The following is a 25,004-nucleotide window of genomic DNA, read 5'->3' on the forward strand; positions in this document are numbered from 1 at the left end:
TATTTCTCACACAGAATAGAATAGGTCGACTTTTGTACTGTGGGGGATAGTTGATTGACATAGGCTAGTGCTTTGGCCTACTCATCTTGTTGGCTGATGAAAAGTAAATGTAGACAGTTCTTCCAATATCTTCAGTATGCACCTCGGAATTGGATAAGTACGTACGCAGCTGCGTCCCGGATGTGTCTGTCTTCACTTGTAGCCTGTGAGAAAGACCCAATCACGTGATGGAGAGCCATGTGAGTGAGATGAGAGGTGCTTCGGGGCAGGCAGGCATGGGTTTTTCTAGGGTGTATTATGGCCACACAAAGGGAATGCCACCGGGAAATTCGAGGCATTATCAAGTGGTTCTGAAATTGTGAATGAGAGACTGACGAAGTGTGTACAGCCTGCGCAAAAAAACAAAGCAGAGATCATGCCTTTCAATCGACTTTTTTCAAATCATCATTAGTCACATCATGAAGCCTTACAATGTATTAAAAATCAAAATATATAGCCCAACGTTTGTAGAACAACTTAAGTTAAATTAATAACTATAAATTAAGCATATGGAGTACCTATTTCGTTGTTAACTGCTCAACACAGAATAGCTGCATGTGCGCATTCCCTCAAATCGCTTAGAGAAAATATCGCTTTGTTCAATTGTGTTCTTCATACTATGAAATAATGTCACAGAATTCTAAGCAAATCTTGTCTGCTAAATGAACTAGTATAGCCCACTGCCATATGGCATAGCCAGATAAGGAACTAACATAAGGACAACTCAGAGTATGTTATTCTGTTCTTCTGAAATAGACTACATTTTCTTCATATCATGTTTCTTTAGACCTGTCTAAAATAAATCATGGATTTATTGTGATGATGTAGGCTATATTACATGGATTTATTGTAGAGGTCGACCGATTATGATTTTTCAACGCCGATACCGATTAATCGGACGATATTTTTTTTTAAACGATTTTTTAAAATTTGTAATAATGACAATTACAACAATACTGAATGAACACTTATTTTAACTTATTATAATACATAAATACTATCAATTTAGCCTCAAATAAATAATGAAACATGTTCAATTTGGTTTAATGGAAAAACAAAGTGTTGGAGAAGAAAGTAAAAGTGCAATATGTGCCATGTAAAAAAGCTAAAGTTTAAGTTCCTTGCTCAGAACATGAGAACATATGAAAGCTGGTGGTTCCTTTTAACATGAGTCTACAATATTCCCAGGTAAGAAGTTTTAGGTTGTAGTTATTATAGGAATTATAGGACTATTTCTCTCTATACGATTTGTATTTCATATACCTTTGACTATTGGATGTTCTTATAGGCACTTTAGTATTTCCAGTGTAACAGTATACCTTCCGTCCCTCTCCTCGCTCCTACCTGGGCTCGAACCAGGAACACATCGACAACAGCCACCCTCGAAGCAGCGTTACCCATGTAGAGCAAGGGGAACAACCACTCCCAAGTCTCAGAGTGAGTGACGTTTGAAACGCTATTAGCGCGCACCCGCTAACTAGCTAGCCATTTCACATGGGTTACACCAGCCTAATCTCGGGGGTTGATAGGCTTGAAGTCATAAACAGCGCAATGCTTGAAGAATTGTGAAGAGCTGCTGGCAAAACGCACGAAGGTGCTGTTTGAACGGCAAATCGGTGGCCAAAAATACCGATTACCGATTGTTATGAAAACTTCAAATCGGCTCTAATTAATCGGCCATTCCGATTAATCGGTCGACCTCTAATTTATTGTGATGGTGTAGGCTATATTACATGGATTTATTGTGATGGTGTAGGCTATATTACATGGATTTATTGTGAAGGTGTAGGCTATATTACATGGATTTATTGTGATGGTGTAGGCTATATTACATGGATTTATTGTGATGGTGTAGGCTATATTACATGGATTTATTGTGATGGTGTAGGCTATATTACATGGATTTATTGTGATGGTGTAGGCCCCATGGTTTTCTTTGTTACACAAAACCTGCTGTTATAGTCAGTCAGTCAGTCACTTCAGGTAGTTTGCTAATGGAGAGTGGTGCTGTTTGTGTGACTCTTCTACTGTAGATTACTCAACCTTTAGTACAGCTTGTCCTCTGTCGTGCCCTGCGGAATTTCTGTCAGGTGGAGGTGGGGGGGGGGGGGGTTCTATCTGTGGAACATTTAGCTGTTTGTGCTCACTTGTGAATGAGTAACTGTTTTTCCACTTGTTTGACTCCATAGAGTTGGCCACATTTCCGTTGCTAATGCATCAATAATTTGCCTTGATATGAACATACAACTCTCCCTTTTTTGAGTTAATGATACAATGTGTTGTTTAGCCAAATAAGCAAATAAAAGGTAGGAGCTACCGTTTCTGTATACCATGGTGCACATAGAAAAGTACCATGGTGCCTCATCCACCATGCCTGCCCCATAAAGCTGTGACCATGAACCCAAAGTTACCGACACCAACGTTGCCCTCCCCTTATTTTGTGTACTTCTGTAATTTCCGCCATTTTTTTTCCCTTCTACACAATGTTTCTGTAGGTGGCTCTAAAACCATTATTTGGTCCACAGTAATAGCCTATGCATTCCGTTGATTCCTGCTATGAAAGCATCTGCCTGTCCCTGTTTCTCAGTCGTCTGCTGTGTGAGCGAGCCACTCTTACTCCCTCTCCCCACTGTGTGCATGGAGGAGGGAGAGATACATTCTGAGAAGAAAAAGCATATGACCATTGCTCAAAATGCAATTGTGTGAAAAAATACATTTTTCAAAGCAGCTACTGTTATAGTTATAAAGGAGAGTCTCACAGCTTTCTGTGAGTATATAATGTATTTCTAACCTTTAAAACCTCTTCAGCGTCTCATCCCGTCAGCGGGATCAAAATCCAGCGAAAAATCATATCGCCATTAGCATAACAAAATTTAATAATTAGAATATATATATATATTTTTTTTTTTCGTTTTATAGATACACCTCTCCTGAATCGACCCACGTCGTCCGATTTCCAAAAGGTTTTACAGGAAAAGCAAATCATTAGATTATGTTAGAGGAGTCCATCGTAAAAAGCAGAAACACAGCCATTTTCCGACCAACCACTTGCATCACAAATAACCAAAAAACAGCTAAATGCAGCACTAACCTTTTACAAACTTCATCAGATGACACACCTAGGACATCATGTTACACAATGCATGCATTCTTTTGTTCAATAAAGTTCATATTTATATATGAAAACAGCATTTTACATCGGCGTCTGACGTTGACTAACTATTTTCCCGTCAAATGCATCCAGGGAAACAGTGCTACATTTTACTGAATTACTATTCGAAAACATTTTTAAAATGTAATATTGTCATTCTAAGATTTATAGATGAATATCTCTTGAAAGCACCTGTCATACCAGATTTAAAAATAACTTTACTGGGTAATCACACTTAGCGATAAAAGGGGATGCGATACTCAGAAAATGAGCAATTAAATACAGCTCGGCGCCATCTTGGAACAATCGCATATCACATCTGATGTTGTATAATATTGTCAATAATCCCTTACCTTTAGTTGTCTTCATCAGAAAGCACTTCCAGGAATCCCAGGTCCACAACAGATGTATTTTCGGTCGAAAAAGTCCATCCTTTATGTTCCATTAGCTTGCTGATGTTAGTGTGTCCGAAGGGCATATCCAACTAATCTGCCTTGCGCGCCACAGTGGTTTCGAAATAGTACTTTTTTTTCACATTTAGGTTCGTTCAAACATGTCAAACGTTGTATAACATAAATCTTCAGAGCCTGTTTCAACAAGAGAGCCAATAAGATTCGAGGGGGACGATTTCAATGTGTTTCAAAACGTTTCCAAAGGTGGGGGTAGACAGGGCCGCCGGCGTCATAATGGTGATGGCCCTCCCGCTGTGACCAATTTCCAACGCGTCTCATTCACTGAGTTTCGACAGTAGAAGGATCAAAACACTTTGAAAAGACTGGCGACATCTTGTGGAAGCAATAGGAAGTGCTCAATAAACGATATCTCATGGTGTGAATTATAGGCGACTACGTGAAGTTGAGTCCACAATTCAGAATTCCACTTCCTGGTTCAATCGGTCTCGGGGTTTTGACTGCCATATGAGTTCTGTTATACTCACAGACACCATTCAAACAGTTTTAGAAACTTTAGGGTGTTTTCTATCCACAGGTATTAATTATATGCATATCCTAGCTTCTGAGTCTGATTAGTAGGCCGTTGAAAATGGGCACGAATTTTTTCCAAAATGCGCTGTGGCGCCCCCTATCCTAGGGTAACGTCAAGAGGTTAATATTGAGTTCATGGCACCACTTTACAACCGAGGTAGGCTGTAAGTATGGCTTTGATGGGCCTGCGGAGTAGAGCACAACGTTTGCAGTGAATAGGCCTTCATCAAGTAGCCTAGGCCTAGCGCTGAAAAAGTCAATCCGCCATCATTACCAAAATAGAAAAATCTAATGATTTTATTATTGAAATATTGAAATAGTATGGACGACCGAGGAAAAACAAATTGCTACAATTTAAGGCCATGTGGCAAACAATAATGCATGCACTAGGGATGGGGGTGTAAGCATGTGGGTCTGGGCAGAGGAGAGGTAGATGTTGTTTGTTTTTCGTATGTGTATGTTTGTTAATGGTGTGGGGGGTAAAAAAAGTAAATTCCTGGGAAAAAGGTTTTTGTAGGACATTAGTCAACATTTACTGATTTGGTTAATCAATTAGCCTACATGGTTATATAGCAACAATATCATATTTAGAGTTAGCAATCTACCTAAGTGTTTTGAGTTCCCACTTCCTGGTGGTGAACAATATAGCCTATAGGCCAATATACACTATATATGTTGGCAAGTTTCTCTGTAGAGCAAAAAAAAAAAAGAAGGTAATTCTGTATCCTATTTTGACAGGTTGCACATCCAAAATATCAATCATGCATTCCCTGGATATGTTAGATGAAATGGTATGATTCAAAAGTAGGCCATCTCAGTTGTAAAGTAACCGTCCATTAATATCGTGTCAAATCAGCATCTAAAGTCCATTGCGCGCAAGATGGCGCTGTCGAGCAAGATGAAACCTCATTGAACAACCAAACACTGAGTCGACGCGCAGAGGATGGGTCCCTCAAGCAGAGAATAAGTGCCGCAAGCGCATAGACCAGTCCAGAGCAATGTTCCCTCAAAAAAAATTCGGCACTCAGCAAATTTCATGTCTGCTGAGGGCAAACTTGAACATTTGGAAAATTCGGTGCAATTTCCAGCGCGTGTTTACCGTGTGCCGTCATTGTAAATAAGAATTTGTTCTTAACTGATATGCCTAGTTAAATAAAGGTTAAAAAAAAAATAAAAAAATACACTGAGGCTGTACCTGCTTTAATTTACAGTTTCAGACAGTGGTCAAGTACCTACTGTTATTATTTGATCATAATGTTGGCCTAACAGAGTGGCCTACCATCATGTGTGGTGTTCAATGTAGGCCTACATTCCATGAGACGTTTGTCCTTCAGACAAGGAGGTGACTGAAAATGTTGTGTTTGATGCAAGAAACCACTATACAAAATAAAATGCATTAATATTCCCATACCATTATTATAGAGAATACTCACAACTGCTCATGCTATAACACAATCCAGTTCAAAGCGAATGGCACCGATCCATATATGGCAATAGTTATTTGCATATAGTTCTACTGCAGCTCTGATTGGTTATGGTCTGTGTAGAGTACTGGCTGAGTCGTGTATGTCAATGCAATAGAATCATACTTCGATGCGTTCTGCCTACAACAAAATCTTGCATAGTTAGTTTTGTTTCGGTATGTTTCATTGAAAGTGGCTAATATTGCGATGATTTGATCACAATTCCCACAGAAGAGAAAGGTTGATTAGTGTTAATTAAGGGGGAAAACTCTAGAAAGTTGAGTGAAGTTCAATCTCGTGCTTCTCTGTGCGAGCTGATATTTCTTCTGTTCTCCAGTCCCGGGGGAGCTGCGTACCCGCGTGCACAGCTTAGAGGGAATATTGGTCGAGTGCGCAGAAATTTGTTTGAGAGAACAGATGTTCCTCGAGTGGACATGCCAAACTTCAGAGCTGGCAAGTGTGAGTTTGGGCAAGCAGAACATCATTGCCGCAGATCAAAAAGAAGTATGTATGAATCAAAAAATATAGAACCTTAAGCAAAGAAACATGATTCAAATGTGTACATTTTTTATTTGAAAGCATCAAATTGTCAAATTTTCACCACAGAGTTTCTAAACCATACTTTACTGTCTTCGTTTTAAATTTCTGATGTTGCTCTCAAGTCTTGACACCTTTTGGGTTTCAATTTCTCTTTTTTCTTGATTGGATTTCAGGCTGATGGAGGCTGACTTAGTCGCATGCGTGTCTAGAACAGCTTAAATTGGTCACTTTCATTGGAGTGATGGACAAACTAACAAATGCTTGCCATTTTTCAGTCCAGTGTTGTCATGTGATTGGTTGAGTCCTCTTGGGTGCATGATGTCAAACAGATGCGCTTCAGAGCCGTATGTTTAGCTTGCTAGCCAGCTTGAATAGTATGCTCGCTTTCTGCGTTCTCGACTGGTCTGTGCGCTGGCGGGACCCATCCTCTGCTTGCTCGACAACATTCTGAGCTCTCGACCGGCCAGTGTGCTCCTGGGACCCATCCTCTGCTTGCTCGACAACATTCTGAGCTCTCGACCGGCCAGTGTGCTCCTGGGACCCATCCTCTGCTTGCTCGACAACATTCTGAGCTCTCGACCGGCCAGTGTGCTCCTGGGACCCATCCTCTGCTTGCTCGACAACATTCTGAGCTCTCGACCGGCCAGTGTGCTCCTGGGACCCATCCTCTGCTTGCTCGACAACATTCTGAGCTCTCGACCTGCCAGTGTGCTCCTGGGACCCATCCTCTGCTTGCTCGACCACATTCTGCGCTCTTGACCGGTCTGTGTGCTGGCGTGACCTATCTTCTGCTCGCGTGACCCATCTTCTGCACTTACGACACAGTGTTCGCTTGCTCAATTATGTGTCATCTTGCTCGACAGTGCCATCTTGCACGCAATGGACTTTAGAGGCTGATTTGACGCCATATATTAAAACTTTCTTCAAATCTTTGTATTTATTGTTAACGAGCAAAATAGTTACATTTGTCACAATTTTCCTTTTTGTCCATATCACCCAGCTCTTGCACTTCCCCCAAAATAATTTAACATAATTTATCGCTGATTTTATCGTTATCGCAAGAAATGGGTACATTTTATCGCGATAGGTATTTTGTCTATATCGCCCAGTTCTACTTCTCCATCCACCATGCCTGCCCCATCCTTCCGCCTGCCCCATACACCATGTTTTCCCGATCTGCCATGCCTTCCGCCACGCCTGCCCCTTCCGCCACGCCTGCCCCATCCACCATGCCATCCGCCATGCCTGCCCCATAGTGTTCTCGCCTTTTATTGATGACATGTTCTATTTACGGTAAGAATGTGATAAGAGAAATAGGACACACAATACACAGGGAGTCCTATTGAGAAACAACAGATGGCCTCCGAAAATCTATGTGCTGTGAACGTACGACAGTAACACCCACCTCCTAGCCGTCCACCACGCTAGCGGTGCTTTAATGCTGAGCGCCCCTCGGTGTCATGGAAACCAGATAACCCCCAGATCTATGCCTGTCATTATTCCCATGATGCCTCTTGCCAGCTGAGCAGAGGCTGAGCCATGCTATATGAGGAAGCTGCCAGATGATGGGAAACAGATGCTGCTGTGGTATAGGCAGAGGGAGCAACACAACAGGTCACCTCTCTGACTCTGTTTAATGTATTCAAAGCATTTGGGAATTTCCATGAATAGCTACACTTCCTTTACAGTGAACAAACAACATGTTTTGGGTAAAAAAATGTATGCTGTACGTTTTCAATAAACAAAGCCTTTGATAATATCATATGTTAAATCAATTGTTTTTACATCATTTGAAAATGGTTTGATGTGGAAGTTGAATACCATATAAGCCTCTTCCTAATTTCCATGTGTTGGAACCTGTTCTCTTCAATTGGTGGTGCAAATGTAGAATAATAGTGAAGATATCAGAACTATGAAATAACACACATGGAATCATGTATTAACCAAAAAAGTATAAAACAAATCCAGATATTTTATATTTGATGTTCTTCAAAGTAGCCACCCTTCACCTTGATGACAGCTTTACACAGTGCTGTCGCTGGCCTACATGTAGTACCCCATAATTTCAAAGTGGAATTATGTTTTTAGAAATTGTTACAAAATCAAAAACAAATGTCGAGTCAATACGTATTCAACCCCTTTCTTATGGCAAGCCTAAATATGTGAAGGGGGGGTTATTTAAATTTTTTTACAAGTCACATAAGTTAAATGGACTCACTCTGTGTGCCATAGTGTTTAACATGATATTGCGAATGACTACCTCATCTCCGTACCCCACACATACAATTATCTATAATGTCCCAGTCGAGCAGTGAATTTCAAACACCGAGTCGAGCAGTGAATATCAATATACCCAGTCACTACAAAGATACAGGCTTTGCAAGAGACTTTGCCGGAGAGGAAGGAAACCATGAGGCCAATGGTGACATTAACATAGTTTAATGGCTGTGAAAGGAGAGAACTGAGGACTGATCAACAACGTAGTTACTCCACAATACTAACTGAAATGACAGAGTGAAAAGAAGTAAGACTGTACAGAATAAAAAATTACAAAAATATGCATCTTGTTTACAATAAGGCACTCAAATAAAACTGCAAAAAATGTTTGTCCTGAATACAAAATGTTATGTTTGGGGCAAATCCAACACAACGCATCACTGAGTACCACGCTTTATATTTTCAAGCATGGTGGTGGCTGCATCATGTTATGGGTATGCTTGGCAAGGACTAGGGAGGTTGTTGGGGGGGGACGGGGGACGGGCGGGACGGGACAGAATAGAGCTAAGCTCAGGCAAAATCCTAGAGGAAAACTTGATTCAGTCTGCTTTCCAACAGACACTGGGAGACATTCACCTTTTTAAGCAGGACAATAATCCAGAACACAAGGACAAATATAATAGTTTACTTTAAATAGATTGTTCTTATCATGTAATCCAGTGTTCTTAACATGTAATCCAGTGTAACAAAAAAATAACATTTTTATTTTAGTTTTTGAAATGGCAATAAATATTCAAGTTGTTGCCACACCTCTAAGCAGCCATGTTCAGAGAGTTGTGTATTGGTCTCGCCTGTAAAGTTTACTGAATCCCTTTGGTACAGTGGCCTATTTGGGTCTGTTGTCAAAGTGCACCACATGTCTCTGAAGGGCCTTGTGTGGCGCAGCGGGGGGGACTTATGAATTCCTTACTGATTATGGTTGCGTCATCCTCTCAACCAATGTGCCCCTTAAGGCGTCTGCATACATAGTTCGAGGTTTGGTTTGCTCCAAGCAGAACTCGTCTAGAAACAAAGTGGCAATATTACAATAATGAATATTTGTCCCTCTTGAGCCACCCTAGCAACAACATAGCCAGTACACTTCCTCAAAATATCCCAAATTAATGTAAAATTAATCAAGAAATCTGTAATAAATGTTGACATTTTTGCAGAGGTTGTCTTAGTCATGCAATTTTACATCTAAGATGTTTGGTGGAGTATTTCTCAAGTGAAAAAATGTGCGTGAAAACTAGTCATCTCTCGTTGAATGACAACAAACACATAATTGAAGAATCCCGTCCATACTTCTCACTTAGGTCTGGGCAGTATACCCTATTTTACTATATACAGTACCAGTATTGATGCATGGACCGGTTTGAGTTTTTACTTTACCTTCTATAACAGTATTTCAATGTTTGGTTTGTTAAATGTGATACGAAACTCTAGCGTGTATAATATTGGTTTTTATAGTTACTCTGTTTGCTACTTGAGTCCTCTCTCTCCTCCTGCTGCTGCATGTTGCTAACCACACCAAGCCCTACCTGCCTACTGTCACTCAAGGAGAGAACAGTTGCTCGACCACAAGCATTTTCTTGCCGTTAACTCTGCATGTTCAAATATTGGTGACATGTTCCTTTCCACAAGCGTTCTATACATTATTAGTTTTGTGTGTCTTACTATCTGCAAACAACTATCTGCCAGTTTGTCTTTTCTTAACCGCTCATGCTAATTACTAGTTAGCTCGCTAGCTAGCTTGCTAAATGTACAGAGCGAACATAGCTAGCTAATACTGCCTGTGTACCAGTGCTGGTGTTGTTCTTGGTAAGCATGTTTCCATTATATTTCCATGATTCTAACAGTTCACATATTAACTAGGCCTATATTTTTTGGGCCCAAATGCTACATGGACCACTGTGGAAATGATAATAAAAGCGCAGGAATATTTTATTTTATTTAACTTATAAAGTCAGTTAAGAACAAATTCTTATTTACAATGATGGCCTAGGAACAGGGGCAGGGGCAGAACGACAGATTTTTACCTTGTCAGCTCGGGGATTCGATCTAGCAACCTTTTGGTTACTGGCCAAATGCTCTAACCACTAGGCTTCCTGCTGAAATGTATGAAAACTCAGAAAATTATTCTTGTTTGGAGTTGGATAGAACAGTATGAATAAGGGGTTTTTGTTTTTTCCTTTCAATTAAGACCTAGACAACCAGATGAGGGGAGTTCTTTACTAATCAGTGACCTTAATTCATCAATCAAGTACAAGGGAGGAGAAAAAACCAACAGACACTCGGCCCTCCGTGGAATGAGTTTGATACGTGGTATAAATAGAGAGAACGCCCACTGAAATGTGTTGACATCCTATAACTACTCATAAAGCATATTTAGAACCTTTATTCAAAAACATAAAATACCGTCCAAAATATTGTAATATGATATTTTGTCCATATCGCCCAGCCCTATTCCCACTCCTAGTAGAAGTAGTACTGTAGACCAATCACTGACGAACGGGCGTAGACTTTGGCTACTGAACTTTGATTTGTCTCAATAAAAAAAATGTGGTGTGCTCAAACAGCCGAAAAAACGAACAAAATGTTCACAAAGTTGTCATAATATATGCAGAAACTATTTCGACTGGCAGGCATGCGGCTTCAGTGATACACCAAGTCTATTTTTTATCACAAAGCGTTTCAGGACAACCGAGATATGTCAATAACAAGTGTTCTCCGGCCACCTCGCACACCCTAGCAGCACACTTTAGTACAGCCCTCTAAAGCGATACAGTAACCAACAAGTCTATTTGAGATGTACATCCATTCCGGTCAGGAGGAACCCCACGGCCTCGTCAAAGTCCCACTGTGGCGTTGAAAAGACCAGTTTTGTTGCCTTGCGTGGCAAGTTGCCACCATGACTGAATGGGAACCGTGGCTTGCTGCAGGACCTTTTCCCTGTGCCACTGCTCCAGGCAGTCCAAAGCATCTGGGAAGGTCTTGCTCTCAAACTTGTTGGCAAACATGCTGTTTCTGTTGATGATCCACTGCAAATCCTCCAGACCGTAGATGCAGATGTCCCTGACATAACGACCTGCGGAAAGACGAGCAGCAGCAGAAAGGGCATCAAGATGAGATCAGATCAGTGTCAAAATCTATCAACTGCTGTTGTGTAAACTGTTTACTTCCTAATCAGAAGGCTAATCTAATCTGGAACCAAAGAGCAAAACATGCCCTAGACACGTGAGGTCAAGACTGTAAACTGACAATGACTGGGATCAGGAGTTGTTGTACCTTTGCATCCATTGTGTTTCGTCCCCTCTTGGTCCCTCCATTTTATCGCCCGGATCTCGCCGCTCCAACCTCCGTCTACATGACTTCCTGGCGCTTCTAGGAGCAGATAACCGATCCAAAACAGATTAAATCTCATTCTCATTATTCATAGCCTTTTGATTGTCATCAATGATTCATGGGACACTGATCTACTCATATACTGTAGATAAGCAAGCTGCAAATAAATCAGAGCCTACCGTATGAATGAATTCCCCCAAACTTAATTTTAAGTCCTTCTAGGGAGTTTTTCCTAGCCACTGTGCATCTGCATTACTTGCTCTTTGGGGATTTAGGCTGAGTATCTGTAAAGCACTTGTGACAACTGCTCATGTAAAAATGGCTTTATAAAATTGATTGAGCTAGGCTGGCCTACTGTACTTGAAACAATGTGGGGATGTTGAACCCATTCCTTTAAGTTTCAAGCTTTATAAAGGCTAAAAGTAATCTTTGAACAGTGAACACCCCAAATAAATTTGTTTGCATGAACTTACATGAACTCACAGGTACTGGGCCACCAGGATTTATTGACTTCTCATAGCTTTTTCGTCTCCTAGGTGTTTTCTTTTGGAATGCATTTCAAATTGGAAAGGTTGTGTGTAGCATATGGAAAGGTCTAGGGTTGTAGAAGTCTCATCTGTTTTCCTCAGGGATGTAACAGTTCTAAATGTCCCTATATATTGACATAAGCTCAGTATCAATTGTGTTGTGGAGATTAACTTCTATTGGCCACTGTATTACAAAGTTGCTTTTTATGAGCGGTTCTAAAGCCTGGCCTTTACCTTTGATGTGATTGAGTGTCACCCAGTAGTGCTCATCTGGGCTGAATGTGTCTTTGGACCACTCCAGCAAGTCCCTGGACACCTGACTTCTCAGTACAAACTCCACAAAGGTCCTTGTTAGCGCGTAGTAGGCTGTTCCAAAGTAAATCTGCACCCCGTGGGGTGGAGCACCCTTCTTTGGTGCTCCTCGCTTGGGGGCCACGTGGGAGCCCCTGATCTCCCTGTAGCTTAGCTGAGTCCGGTGCCTCATGGACGCCGGCTGCTTGATGCCCGGGGTCATGTTCCTGTCCCTCCACTCCTTGCTCTGCATGTAGCGCACCAGCTCCAGGTTGCTCTTGACGGGGAAGTCCTGGCCGCACAGGTTGACCACCTTCCTCCAGGGCACCGTAGATGCCGCCAGGTCCCTCATACAGTTGATGTCAGCCTGTAGCCGCGAGAAGCCGGCGTAGGTCACCATCTCGCTGCGGCTGGCCAGGAACACGTTGGGGAAGCAGCCCACCAGGCTTTCCACGGCTTCACTGTACTCCTGTGGAGCCTTGACGTCCACATGGACACAATAGATATTCTGGGGTGCATAGATGGCCCTCAGCAGGCGCACAAGCAGCTCCAGCTCCTTGTGGACGGTGAGGATGAAGGCCAGAGGGTAGTCTTCCTCCTCACGACTCAGCGGACTGGTGATGAAGTGGAGCTCCCTCACCAGGCGGGAGCAGTCCAGGTCCCCACCTCCACCCCCCATACCCAGAAGATTTCTCTCCACCTGGCAGTCGCGGCGTTGCCATGCTGGAGAGCCCTCAGTGCTGGGGAGGAAGGCTTGGCAGTACTGGGAGAAGGGCCTGCAGCCCAAGGGCCCGTGCTGAGCTTGGGGATCTGTAGGGGCCTTGGTACTCAGGTAGATCACAGAGCAGATGAACATGCAGATTCCCAGGCAGAACAGGAAACTGCACTTGGTGCCTTCCAGCTGGAGCATAATAGTCCAGCACCGGACGGACACCATGCAACCACCTGCAACAAAAAACCAAGGTTAGGCTGTGCTTTGAAACAACAAAGCCCGACTCGAGACATTAAAAGTCTCTAAGACTCTGACCCTTCCATACAGAAGAACCAAAATTATCCATGGCAATGTTTTACAATCTGAGACTCTGTTTTGTTTCCTTGTTGCTGCTTAGTTTGGGGTTCTTTCTAGAGGTGTTTAACGATCCAGCACACAGCAAGAAAGAGCAGCTTTCTGTGGAGCTCGTAGTAGTCCGATAATAACAGATGACTCATGAAACAAGTGTTTAGAGTGAAAATACATAGCCAGTGCTGCTAGATGGACTTAGGAACCCGGCTCAGGAAGTTGAAGAAATTAATCACTAATCACAGGTAGCTTGCTCTCCTTTACCACTAGCAGTTACCAGACGCGGTCTACTAGGTAATTGCTTCCTTTACTGTTCCATGCCTCTGTTGCACAGAGGCATGGAACAGTCTGCAAACTACGTTTCAGTGAGTTTAAAACTCTGGCCCAAAATTCTGTTGAGGAGGTGTGTCAGTGTTTCCTGTAGTCCTAATCTACTCTTAATGACGTGCTGTTTGTATTATTTTTTTTTAACCTTTATTTAACTAGGCAAGTCAGTTAAGAACAAATTCCTATTTTCAATGACGGCCTAGGAACAATGGGTTAACTGCCTGTTCAGGGGCAGAACGACAGATTTGTACCTTGTCAGCTCGGGGATTCGAACTTGCAACCTTTTGGTTACTAGTCCAACGCTCTAACCCCTAGGCTACCCTGCCGCCCCTGCCGCCCCGTATTGTATGTCGAAATGTTTTAATGTTTTAATGTTGTATTGACTGCTGCTGCTTTCTTGGTCAGGTCTCCATTGCAAAAGAGGGATTTCTTCCTGGTTAAATAAAACATAAAAAAAATATGTATGAAGATGCACTGAGAAGCTCAGTTCTGGTGACTTTTTAAAAGGACATTCTAGTCTAAAATGATTTTTGTTTAAATTATGTTGACACCATATTGGTTAAAATATTTGTTTAAATTATTTTTAACATATTGGAGCATGCATATAGCCTATGCATGTTCCATATTTCAGGTATGCTTTTAGCAATGAGCATTATCACCTGTTGCCCAACTGATGCAGTATTTTGGCCATAAATAAATAGGCTAAAGTTCACCTGGCTGTGCTGCTGCTCCAGTTCCAACTGTTCTGCCTGCAGCTATGGAACCCTGACCTGTTCACCGGACGTGCTACCTGTCCCAGACCTGTTGGAACCCTGACCTATTCACCAGACGTGCTACCTGTCCCAGACATGCTGTTTTCAACTCTCTAGAGACAGCAGGAGCGGTAGAGATACTCTGAAAGATCGGCTATGAAAAAGCCAACTGACACTTACTCTTGTGTTACTGACTTGTTGCACCCTCAACAACTACTATGAATATTATTATTTGATAATGCTGGGCATTTCTGAACATTTGAACATCTAGGCCATGTGCTGTTATAATCTCCACCCGGCACAGCCAGAAGAGGACTGGCCACCCCTCATAGCCTGGTTCCTCTCTAGGTTTCTTCCTAGGTTTTGGCCTTTCTAGGGAGTTTTTCCTAGCCACCGTGCTTCTACACCTGCATTGCTTGCTGTTTGGGGTTTTAGGCTGGGTTTTTAAGTACAGCACTTTGTGATATCAGCTGATGTAAGAAGGGCTATATAAATACATTTGATTTGATTAAAGCATGGTGTTTCCAATCTGCATTTACCCACTGTACCCTGTTTGGCTAATCATTTTCAAGATACCAAATGTGATCTTTTGACTAGTTAGCATCCTACTGATGAATTTTATGTCCCAAAAAAACATACATAAACACAGTGAATGTAATGTAGCACTACCTTTTAGGGTAACTTGGTAAACTGCTACCCGGGGTAACTCTACTTCTCACATAAACATATTTTTAGGTGGGGTGGTGTTTTACACCAAGTTACCCTGCAATTGAGCCTTGTTACCTCTAGCCCCACTCTCCTCTATGCACTCATAGCAAATTGTGGAGCGGTAACATGCTTAATTAACCATGGCACTGCATATTTAGGAGTTGAGAAATAAATAAAGTAGGAATGGAAAACTAGGATCCCCCTATTTTTAACAATGGCCATCAAACCTGCTGTTTTCCCCCGCGATTGCAAAACTTGTGCATTGAGTGCTTGTCAGAATGCATGTTTCCCCCCTATGGCACATGGATGCACCTGTAGAGGAATATTTATCTTGTATAGAACACACAACAAAAAGCTGACTAGGTACAGTGCCTTAAAGAAAGTATTCATACCCCTTTACTTATTCCACATTTTGTTGTGTTACAGCCTGAATTCAAAATTGATTAAATAGATTTTTCTTTTCACCCATCTACACACAATATCCCATAATGAAAAAGTAAAAATGTTTTTTGAAAATTAAATACAGAAATATCTAATTTACTTAAGTATTCACAACCCTGATTTAATACATGTTAGAATCACCTTTGACAGTGATTACAGCTATGAGTCTTTCTGGATAAGTCTCTAAGAGCTTTGCACACCTGGATTGTACAATATTTGCACATTATTCAAGATCTGTCAAGTTGGTTGTTGATCATTGCTAGACATCCATTTTCAAGTCTTGCCATAGATTTTCAAGCCAATTTAAGTCACAACTGTAACACTCAGGAACGTTGTGTTTATTTGGCCTTGTGTTTTTCGTTATTGTCCTGCTGAAAGGTGAATTTGTCTCCCAGTGTCTGTTGGAAAGCAGACTGAACCAGGTTTTCCTCTAGGATTTTGCCTGTGTGCTTAGTTCTATTCCATTTATTTTTATATTAAAAAAACTCCCTAGTCATGGTATGGGTATGCATGGCCGATGACATGCATACCCATACCATGATGCAGCCAACACCATGCTTGAAAATATGAAGAGTGGTACTCAGTGATGTGTTGTTGGATATGCCCCAAACATAATGCTTTGTATTCAGGACATAAAGTGAATGTCATTGCCATATTCTTTGCAGTTTTACATTAGTGCCTTATTGCAAACAGGATGCATGTTTTGGAGTATTTGTATTCTGTACAGGCTTCCTTCGTTTCACTCCGTAATTTAGGTTAGTATTGTGGAGTAAATACAATGCTGTTGATCCATCCTCAGTTTCCTCCTATCTCAGCCATCCAACTCTGTAACTGTTTAAAAGTCACCATTGGCCTCATGGTGAAATCGTTGAACGGTTTCCTTCCTCTTGAGGCAACTGAGTTAGGAAGGACGCCTGTATCTTTGTAGTGACTGGGTGTATTGATAAACCATTCAAAGTATAATTAATAACTTCACCACGCTCAAAGGGGATATTCAATGTCTGCTTCTTTTATTTATTTATTTTGTCTACCAATGGGGGATCTTCAATGCGAGGCATTAGAAAAACCTCCCTGGTCTTTATGGTTGTATTTGAAATTCACTGCTCGACTGAGAGACCTTACAGATAATTGTTTGTGTGGGGTACAGAGATGACGTAGTCATAAAAAAAAATGTTAAACACTATTATTGCACATAGTGAGTCCATGCAACTTTTTATGTGACTTGTTAACCTCTATGGGCAAGGCGGGACGAATTCGTCCCACCTACGTAACAGCCACCTGAATTCAGTGGCGCGATTTTTGAATCGTTTGAAATACTATTACTTCAATTTCTCAAACATATGACTATTTTACAGCTATTTAAAGACAAGACTCTCCGTAATCTAACCACACTGTCCGATTTCAAAAAGGCTTTACAACGAAAGCAAAACATTAGATTATGTCAGGAGAGTGCCCAGCCAGAAATAATCAGACACCCATTTTTCAAGCTAGCATATAATGTCACAAAAACCCAAACCAGAGCTAAATGCAGCACTAACCTTTTATGATCTTCATCAGATGACACACCTAGGACATTATGTTATACAATACATGCATGTCTGTTCAATCAAGTTCATATTTATATAAAAAAACAGCTTTTTACATTAGCATGTGACGTTCAGAAAAAGCATACCCCCGCAAACTTCCGGGGAATTTACTAACAGTTTGCTAAATTACTCACGATAAACGTTCACAAAAAGCATAACAATTATTTTAAGAATTATAGATACATTACTCCTCTATGCACTCGATATGTCCGATTTTAAAATAGCTTTTCGGATGAAGCACATTTTGCAATATTCTAAGTACATAGCCCAGCCATCACGGCTAGCTATTTAGACACCCGGCAAGATTAGCCTTCACCAAAATCCTATTTCCTATAAGAAAAATGTTCTTACCTTTCCTGTTCTTCGTCAGAATGCACTCCCAGGACTTCTACTTCAATAACAAATGTAGGTTTGGTCCCAAATAATCCATCGTTATATCCAAATATCCTCTGTTTTGTTCGTGCGTTCTAGACACTATACGAATGGTAAATAACGGTCGTGCGCATGGCGTGACAAAAAATGTCTAAATATTCCATTACCGTACTTCGAAGCATGTCAACCGCTGTTTAAAACCAATTTTTATGCCATTTATCTCGTAGAAAAGCGATAATATTCCGACCGGGAATCTGCAATAAGCTAAACAGCCGAATGAAATTTCTCCACGGGGGCGAATCGTGCACGCGCCTCATTCAATGGTCCTCTGATCGGCCACTTGGATAAGGCGATAATCTGTTTCAGCCAGAGGCTGCCTCGTCATCGTTCAGGTTTTTCCCGGGTTCTGAGAGCCTATTGGAGCCCTGGGAATTGTCACGTTACAGCTAAGATCCTTACTCTTCAATAAACAGATGCAAGACGCACGACTGCTTGTCAGACAGGCCACTTCCTGCATGAAACCTTGTCAGGTTTTTGCCTGCCATAGGAGTTCTGTTATACTCACAGACACCATTCAAACAGTTTTAGAAACTTTAGGGTGTTTTCTATCCAAACCTGAACAATAATATGCATATTCTAGCTTCTGAGTTGGTGTAGGAGGCAGTTAAAAATGGGCACATATTTTTTTCCAAAATTCTCAATACTGCCCCCTAGCCCAAACAGGTTAAGCACATTTTTACTCCCATAAAAGGGATTGAATACTTATTGACTCACGACATTTCAGCTTTTAATTTTTAGACTAAACAAAAATAAACGCAACATGCAAAAATGTCTACGATTTTAGAGTTGCAGTTTCATATGAGGAAATCAGTCAATTTAAAATAAATACATTAGGCCCTAATCTATGGATTTCACATGACTGGGAATACAGATATGCATATGTTGGTCCCAGATGCCTTAGAAAAAAAGGTCGGGACGTGGAGCAGAAAACCAGTCGGTATTCTGTGTGACCACCATTTGCCTCATGCAGCATGACACATCTTCCTATAGAGTTGATCAGGCTGTTGATTGTGGTCTGTGGAATGTTGTCCCACTCCTCTTTAACGGCTGTGCAAAGTTGCTGGATATTGGCGGGAACTGGAACACGCTATCGTACACATCGATCCAGATCATCCCAAACATGCTGAATGGGTGACATTGAGCATGCAGGCCATGACATAACTGGGACATTTTCAGCTTCCAGGAATTGTGTACAGATACACGGGCTGTACATTATCATGCTGAAACATGAGGTGTGGCGGCGGATGAATGACATGACAATGGGCCTCAGGATCTCGTCAGGGTATCTCTGTGCATTCGAATTGCCATTGATAAAATGCAATTGTGTTCGTTGTCTGTAGCTTATGCCTGCCCATACTATAACCCCACCGCCACCATTGGGCACTCCGCTTGCCCACACAACACCATACACGCTATCTGCCATCTGCCCGGTACAGTTGAAACCGGGATTCATCCATGAAGAGCACACTTCTCCAGCGTGCCAGTGGCCATCGAAGGTGAGCATCCCTGAGACAGTTTCTGACAGTTTGTGCAGAAATTTGGTTGTGCAAACCCACAGTTTCATAAGCTATCCAGATGGCTGGTTTCAGATGATCACGCAGGTGAAGAAGCCGAATGTGGAAGTCCTGGGCTGACGTGGTTACACATAGTCTGCGGTTGGACGTACTGCCAAATTCTCTACAATTACGTTGGAGGCGACTTATGGTAGAGAAATGTAAGTTCAATTCTCTGGCAACAGCTCTGGTGGACATGCCTGCAGTCAGCATGCCAATTGCATGCTCCCTCAAAACTTGAGACATCTTTGACATTGTGTTGTGTGACAAAACTGCACATTTTAGAGTGGCCTTTTATTTTCCCCAGCAAAAGGTGCACCTGTGTAATGATCATGCTGTTTAATCAGTTTCTTGATATTCCACTCCTGTCAGATGGATGGATTATCTTGGCAATGGACAAATGCTCACTATATAGGATGTAAACCATTTTGTGTACAACATTTTGAGAAATAAGCTTTTTGTGCTTATGTAACATTTCTGGGATATTTTATTTCAGCTCATGAAACATGGGACCAACACTTCACATGACTTTGACATTATGTGGTATTGTGTCAGAAAATCACAATTTTATCAATTTTAAATTCAGGCTGTAACACAACAGAATGTGGAAAATGTCGAGGGGTGTGAATACTTTCTGAAGGCACTGTAAATAGATGAACTATTCTACTATGTAGTAGTCTGATTTTTATATTCATTACTTGTTTTGTTTGCAGAAGAAAAGTAAATATTGCCTGTTCTAGCATCTTGAAAGTGTTTTTTTTTCTTCATATTACATATTTCTTTGGAGGATCTAGCAATGATTTTGCTGTGGCGCCACGCCATATGTAAATGACTGCAGCGGAAACACTGACCAACTCTAGCTCCTAAATACAATATCCCTTCTCTAAATAGAAGCACATGGCCGTCATTACCTTCATTCATTTACATTTTTCATTAATAAGTGGACACAGCTTAATCATCACGTAGGTCTACCAGTTGCTCCTGCTAACAGATGAATTATCTCCCTAAGAAGTGAGCTACACTGCTTCGCTTCGTTCACCGAGAGTCAATAAGAATCGTCTAGAAAAGGGAGACATTTTGCTCTTTAACACCCTCTAAAGTCGCCTAACAGCACACTAGAGAGACGTATTCACCTGAGACTTGCTGAAACCCTGTAATCGGTGGCAACCCGTCACAGAGATTTGGATATCGGGCTTGTTATGGAAACGTGTGAGAGTGTAATGAGATCACAAGGGTCTCCCACAGAAAGGACACAGGCCATTGTGACATTAGGAAAAGAACAAACTAATTTGATCTCTGCAGTAACTACGTCAACAGACAGAGAAAGCTGTCTAGGCATATTGACTCATGAAGTAGAGTAGCTGTCTTGTTTGCTTATGACAAATGTAATTTCGACAACTGGAGAATGCAGATAAACCGGTCTACTGACATACTGGATAAACTGATCAGTACTGACATACTGGATAAACTGATCGGTACTGACATACTGGATAAACTGATCGGTACTGACATGCTGGATAAACTGATCGGTACTGACATACTGGATAAACTGATCGGTACTGACATGCTGGATAAACTGATCGGTACTGACATGCTGGATAAACTGATCTATAGTAACATATTGCATTAACTGATCTATAGTTCATCCAGTATGTCACTATAGATCAGTTGATCCAGTAGGTCACTATAGATCAGTTGATCCGGTAGGTCACTATAGATCAGTTGATCCAGTATGTCACTATAGATCAGTTGATCCGGTAGGTCACTATAGATCAGTTGATCCGGTAGGTCACTATAGATCAGTTGATCCGGTAGGTCACTATAGATCAGTTGATCCGGTAGGTCACTATAGATCAGTTGATCCGGTAGGTCACTATAGATCAGTTGATCCGGTAGGTCACTATAGATCAGTTTATACGGTAGGTCACTATAGATCAGTTTATACGGTAGGTCACTATAGATCAGTTGATCCGGTAGGTCACTATAGATCAGTTTATACGGTAGGTCACTATAGATCAGTTTATACGGTAGGTCACTATAGATCAGTTGATCCGGTAGGTCACTATAGATCAGTTTATACGGTAGGTCACTATAGATCAGTATATGAAGACATGATTTCCAAAAAGAGCTGACTTTAACACCACCTGTTGCCGTTATTAGATTAAACACTGCTAGTTCTCATGGAGCCATACGTTTATTTTTATCACCAGTTAATGAACTCAATATTCAAACACTCTTAGGTGTTTGTAATTAAAATCTCATCGGGGCGATGTGTGTTACCACCACCATTTCAATAAATACAATCTTTCATCACTTCCAAGAGTTGATGAAACACACGCACAGAGAAAGAGCCTCAGGCTAAGGCTAGCCAGTTACCTTAATTGCAGTTCTGCCCGGGTCCTTTTGCTGAAGAAGATCTTAAACATTAAGCCCCTGACCAAAACATGGCGAGCCGAAACCAGCAGGGAGTCAAGCCAGGTGCACACAGGGAGCTGGAACCATTGGTCGGCAAGCGATGGGCGGGTGGAGCTGAAGCTGTTGCTGCGCCCTGCTTTTGTTGTAGTTGTCTCTGGGCAGCACGTGGCTCGCAAGGTCGCTGTGCTCTGCGTGTTTCCCAGCTGTTTTGTTTTGTGTGTGTAGGTCACTATAGATCAGTCACTATAGATCAGTTGATCCGGTAGGTCACTATAGATCAGTTGATCCGGTAGGTCACTATAGATCAGTTGATCCGGTAGGTCACTATAGATCAGTTGATCCGGTATGTCACTATAGATCAGTTGATCCAGTATGTCACTATAGATCAGTTGATCCGGTATCTGTATCTGTATCCGGTATCTGTCACTGCATCTGCATTTCTTGCCCTCGTGTCTGTTTTTGAAGCACTCCCTCTGCATTTCCCCTGAGACGTTGGCCGGCCCTGCCTGGTAACAGGCGGCTTCTCTCTCATTTGGCACACACACACAGACTCATACACAAGCACCGGCAACCAACAGTCTCCTCCCCCATTCAAACTACTCCTGACTTCCTTTTTACTCACTTCCTCCTCTCTCTTTCTCGATCTCGCTCTCTCACACAAGCACCAGCAACCAATAGTCTCCTCCCCCATTCAAACTACTCCTGACTTCCTTTTTACTCACTTCCTCCTCTCTCTTTCTCGCTCTCGCTCTCTCACACAAGCACCAGCAACCAACAGTCTCCTCCCCCATTCAAACTACTCCTGACTTCCTTTTTACTCTCTTCCTCCTCTCTCTTTTCGCTCTCGCTCTCTCATCCTCTCACACCATCTCTCACCCCATCTCTCTTTCTTTCGTTCTCTCTCTTTCTTTCTCTCTTTCTCTCTTTCTTTTTTCTCTCCTCTCTCACCCCATCTCCCTCCCTTTCATTTACCTATTTCTGAAAAAAAACAAAAAAACAAAGCCACCCCAATCTCCTTTCTTCCATTTTCAGATGTGCAGCAGTCACAGCATGGAGTATCATTTACTTGCCTGTTTGCCTTTCTCTTTGCCTTTCTCATTTCCTTGCCTCTGTCTGTTTCTCTTTCTGTCTCTGTCTGTTTCTTGATTTTCTTTGAGACCTCTCTGGTGGTTATGCTGCCTGTGGTTTGTTTAGTACTGAGTAGAGGGAGGCCAGCAGCGACGACAGCCCCAGCCAAGGTTTGTTTGCTGCCTGATCAGCGACTGAGATTAGCCCTCGTTGTGTTAACAGAGCCACATGTTCAGAGGTCACATTGAGCTGCCACCAGGACACAATAGGTCCCCCCTGCTGGTTGGCTTTTGTCTTCCTTTGGCTGAGTGTGACGTTATTAGTCTGCATGTGTCTAACCTCTCGTTTTATTAATGAATTAAACATTTAGTAGTGATCCACAAAGGTCAGTGTTTTGTTTTTATGGAAAAATCGTGATAGGGAGTCCCATAGGGCGGTGTACAATTGGCCCAGAGTCGTCCGGGTTTGGGGAGGGGTAGGCCGTCATTGTAAATAAGAATTTGTTCTTAACTGACTTGCCTAGTTAAATAAAACAATGAATTCCTGCACTTTTATTATAATTTCCACACTCGTCCATGCAGCATTTTGGCAAAAAATATAGGCCTAGTTAATATGTGAACTGTTAGAATCATGGAAATATAATGGAAACATGCTTACCAAGAACAACACCAGCACTGGTACACAGGCAGTATTAGCTAGCTATGTTCGCATACATGGATGAACGCTTCTCCCTCTCTGTCACGGATGCCATGGTTGCCCTTAGTTTGAAGATATAATCCGGAAAGACAGGTGTTTTATACAACAGCCATCTTTGTTCTCTTTTCGACTCCCTCCGCATTTGCAATCAAATGCCAGAACTTTCTCCATCTGCTTAGCCATCATACTCTGCTTCCACCGGCCATTGTAGTGATTTCAAAACTTGGTCAACTTCTGTGACAACAACACTGTTGATTGCCATTTCTTCCCCATCGCTGTCACCAGAAGACTCTACAATGTCTGGTTCAATGTTATGGAGTCAGGGATTTCCTCATCGTCTAATTCATTTTCTGAATCAGAGAAAGTCAGCGCATGGCACGATCGTCCTCCAGAAAGTAGTCAGTCCATCGCACATTTTTCCCACTGATCTTTGTCAATAGCGCCAGCTAAATTCAGGGCAGCAATAATGTTGATAGCAGTAGCAACACTATTGCAGTTCTCCATGATATCTTTAAAAAAAGCCACAGTTGCAAAAATTAACTACACATACTGAGCAGCTCATGTTATAGACAGAAGCATGCTACAAGTCAGACCAATCCAAACTAATCTCTCGGCATGTCCAGCCCATCCATTATCTCAGCCGATCATGTCTAGCGGGAACATTCCTGTCTTTTTCTGTGGCTAGGCTGGCCAATTACTGTCATCCAAAATTCCAAGAGCCTCACAGCCCTATTTGCTTCCACACTGTATAAAATCACTTTGGTTGCAGATATATTTATTTTTTATTTTATTTATTTCACCTTTATTTAACCAGGTAGGCTAGTTGATAACAAGTTCTCATTTACAACTGCGACCTGGCCAAGATAAAGCAAAGCAGTTCGACACATACAACAACACAGAGTTACACATGGAATAAACAAACATACAGTCAATAATACAGTAGGAAAAAAAGTCTATATACATTGTGTGCAAATGAGGTAAGATAAGGGAGGTAAGGCAATAATTAGGCCATGGTGGCGAAGTAATTACAATATAGCAATTAAACACTGGAATGGTAGATGTGCAAGTAGAGATACTGGGGTGCAAAGGAGCAAGATAAATAAATAAATATAGTATGGGGATGAGGTAGTTGGATGGGCTATTTACAGATGGGCTATGTACAGGTGCAGTGATCTGTGAGCTGCTTTGACAGCTGGTGCTTAAAGCTAGTGAGGGAGATATGTGTCTCCAGCTTCAGTGATTTTTGCAATTCGTTCCAGTCATTGGCAGCAGAGAACTGGAAGGAGAGGCGGCCAGAGGAGGAATTGGCTTTGGGGGTGACCAGTGAGATATACCTGCTGGAGCGCGTGCTATGGGTGGGTGCTGCTATGG

General features: G+C 41.8%; 2 protein-coding genes across 5 annotated transcripts in view; one reads left to right on the forward strand and one right to left on the reverse strand.

The window, feature by feature from the left end:
- Positions 1-25,004, forward strand: part of rtf2 (replication termination factor 2) — a 61,856-nt gene that overhangs the window by 15,500 nt on the left and 21,352 nt on the right. The window lies entirely within an intron of this gene.
- gcnt7 (glucosaminyl (N-acetyl) transferase family member 7) lies at positions 10,816-22,374 on the reverse strand. The gene is made up of 4 exons (XM_014168124.3): positions 21,831-22,374; positions 12,539-13,540; positions 11,721-11,816; positions 10,816-11,520 (listed from the first exon to the last, which is right to left on the reverse strand). The coding sequence occupies exons 2-4, from the start codon at positions 13,530-13,532 to the stop codon at positions 11,282-11,284; spliced, it is 1,329 nt and encodes a 442-aa protein (XP_014023599.1). The 5' UTR covers positions 13,533-13,540; positions 21,831-22,374; the 3' UTR covers positions 10,816-11,281.

This window comes from Salmo salar, chromosome 22 (genome assembly GCF_965601325.2).
Source record: "Salmo salar chromosome 22, fSalSal1, whole genome shotgun sequence".
Classification (NCBI taxonomy): Eukaryota; Metazoa; Chordata; class Actinopteri; order Salmoniformes; family Salmonidae; genus Salmo; species Salmo salar.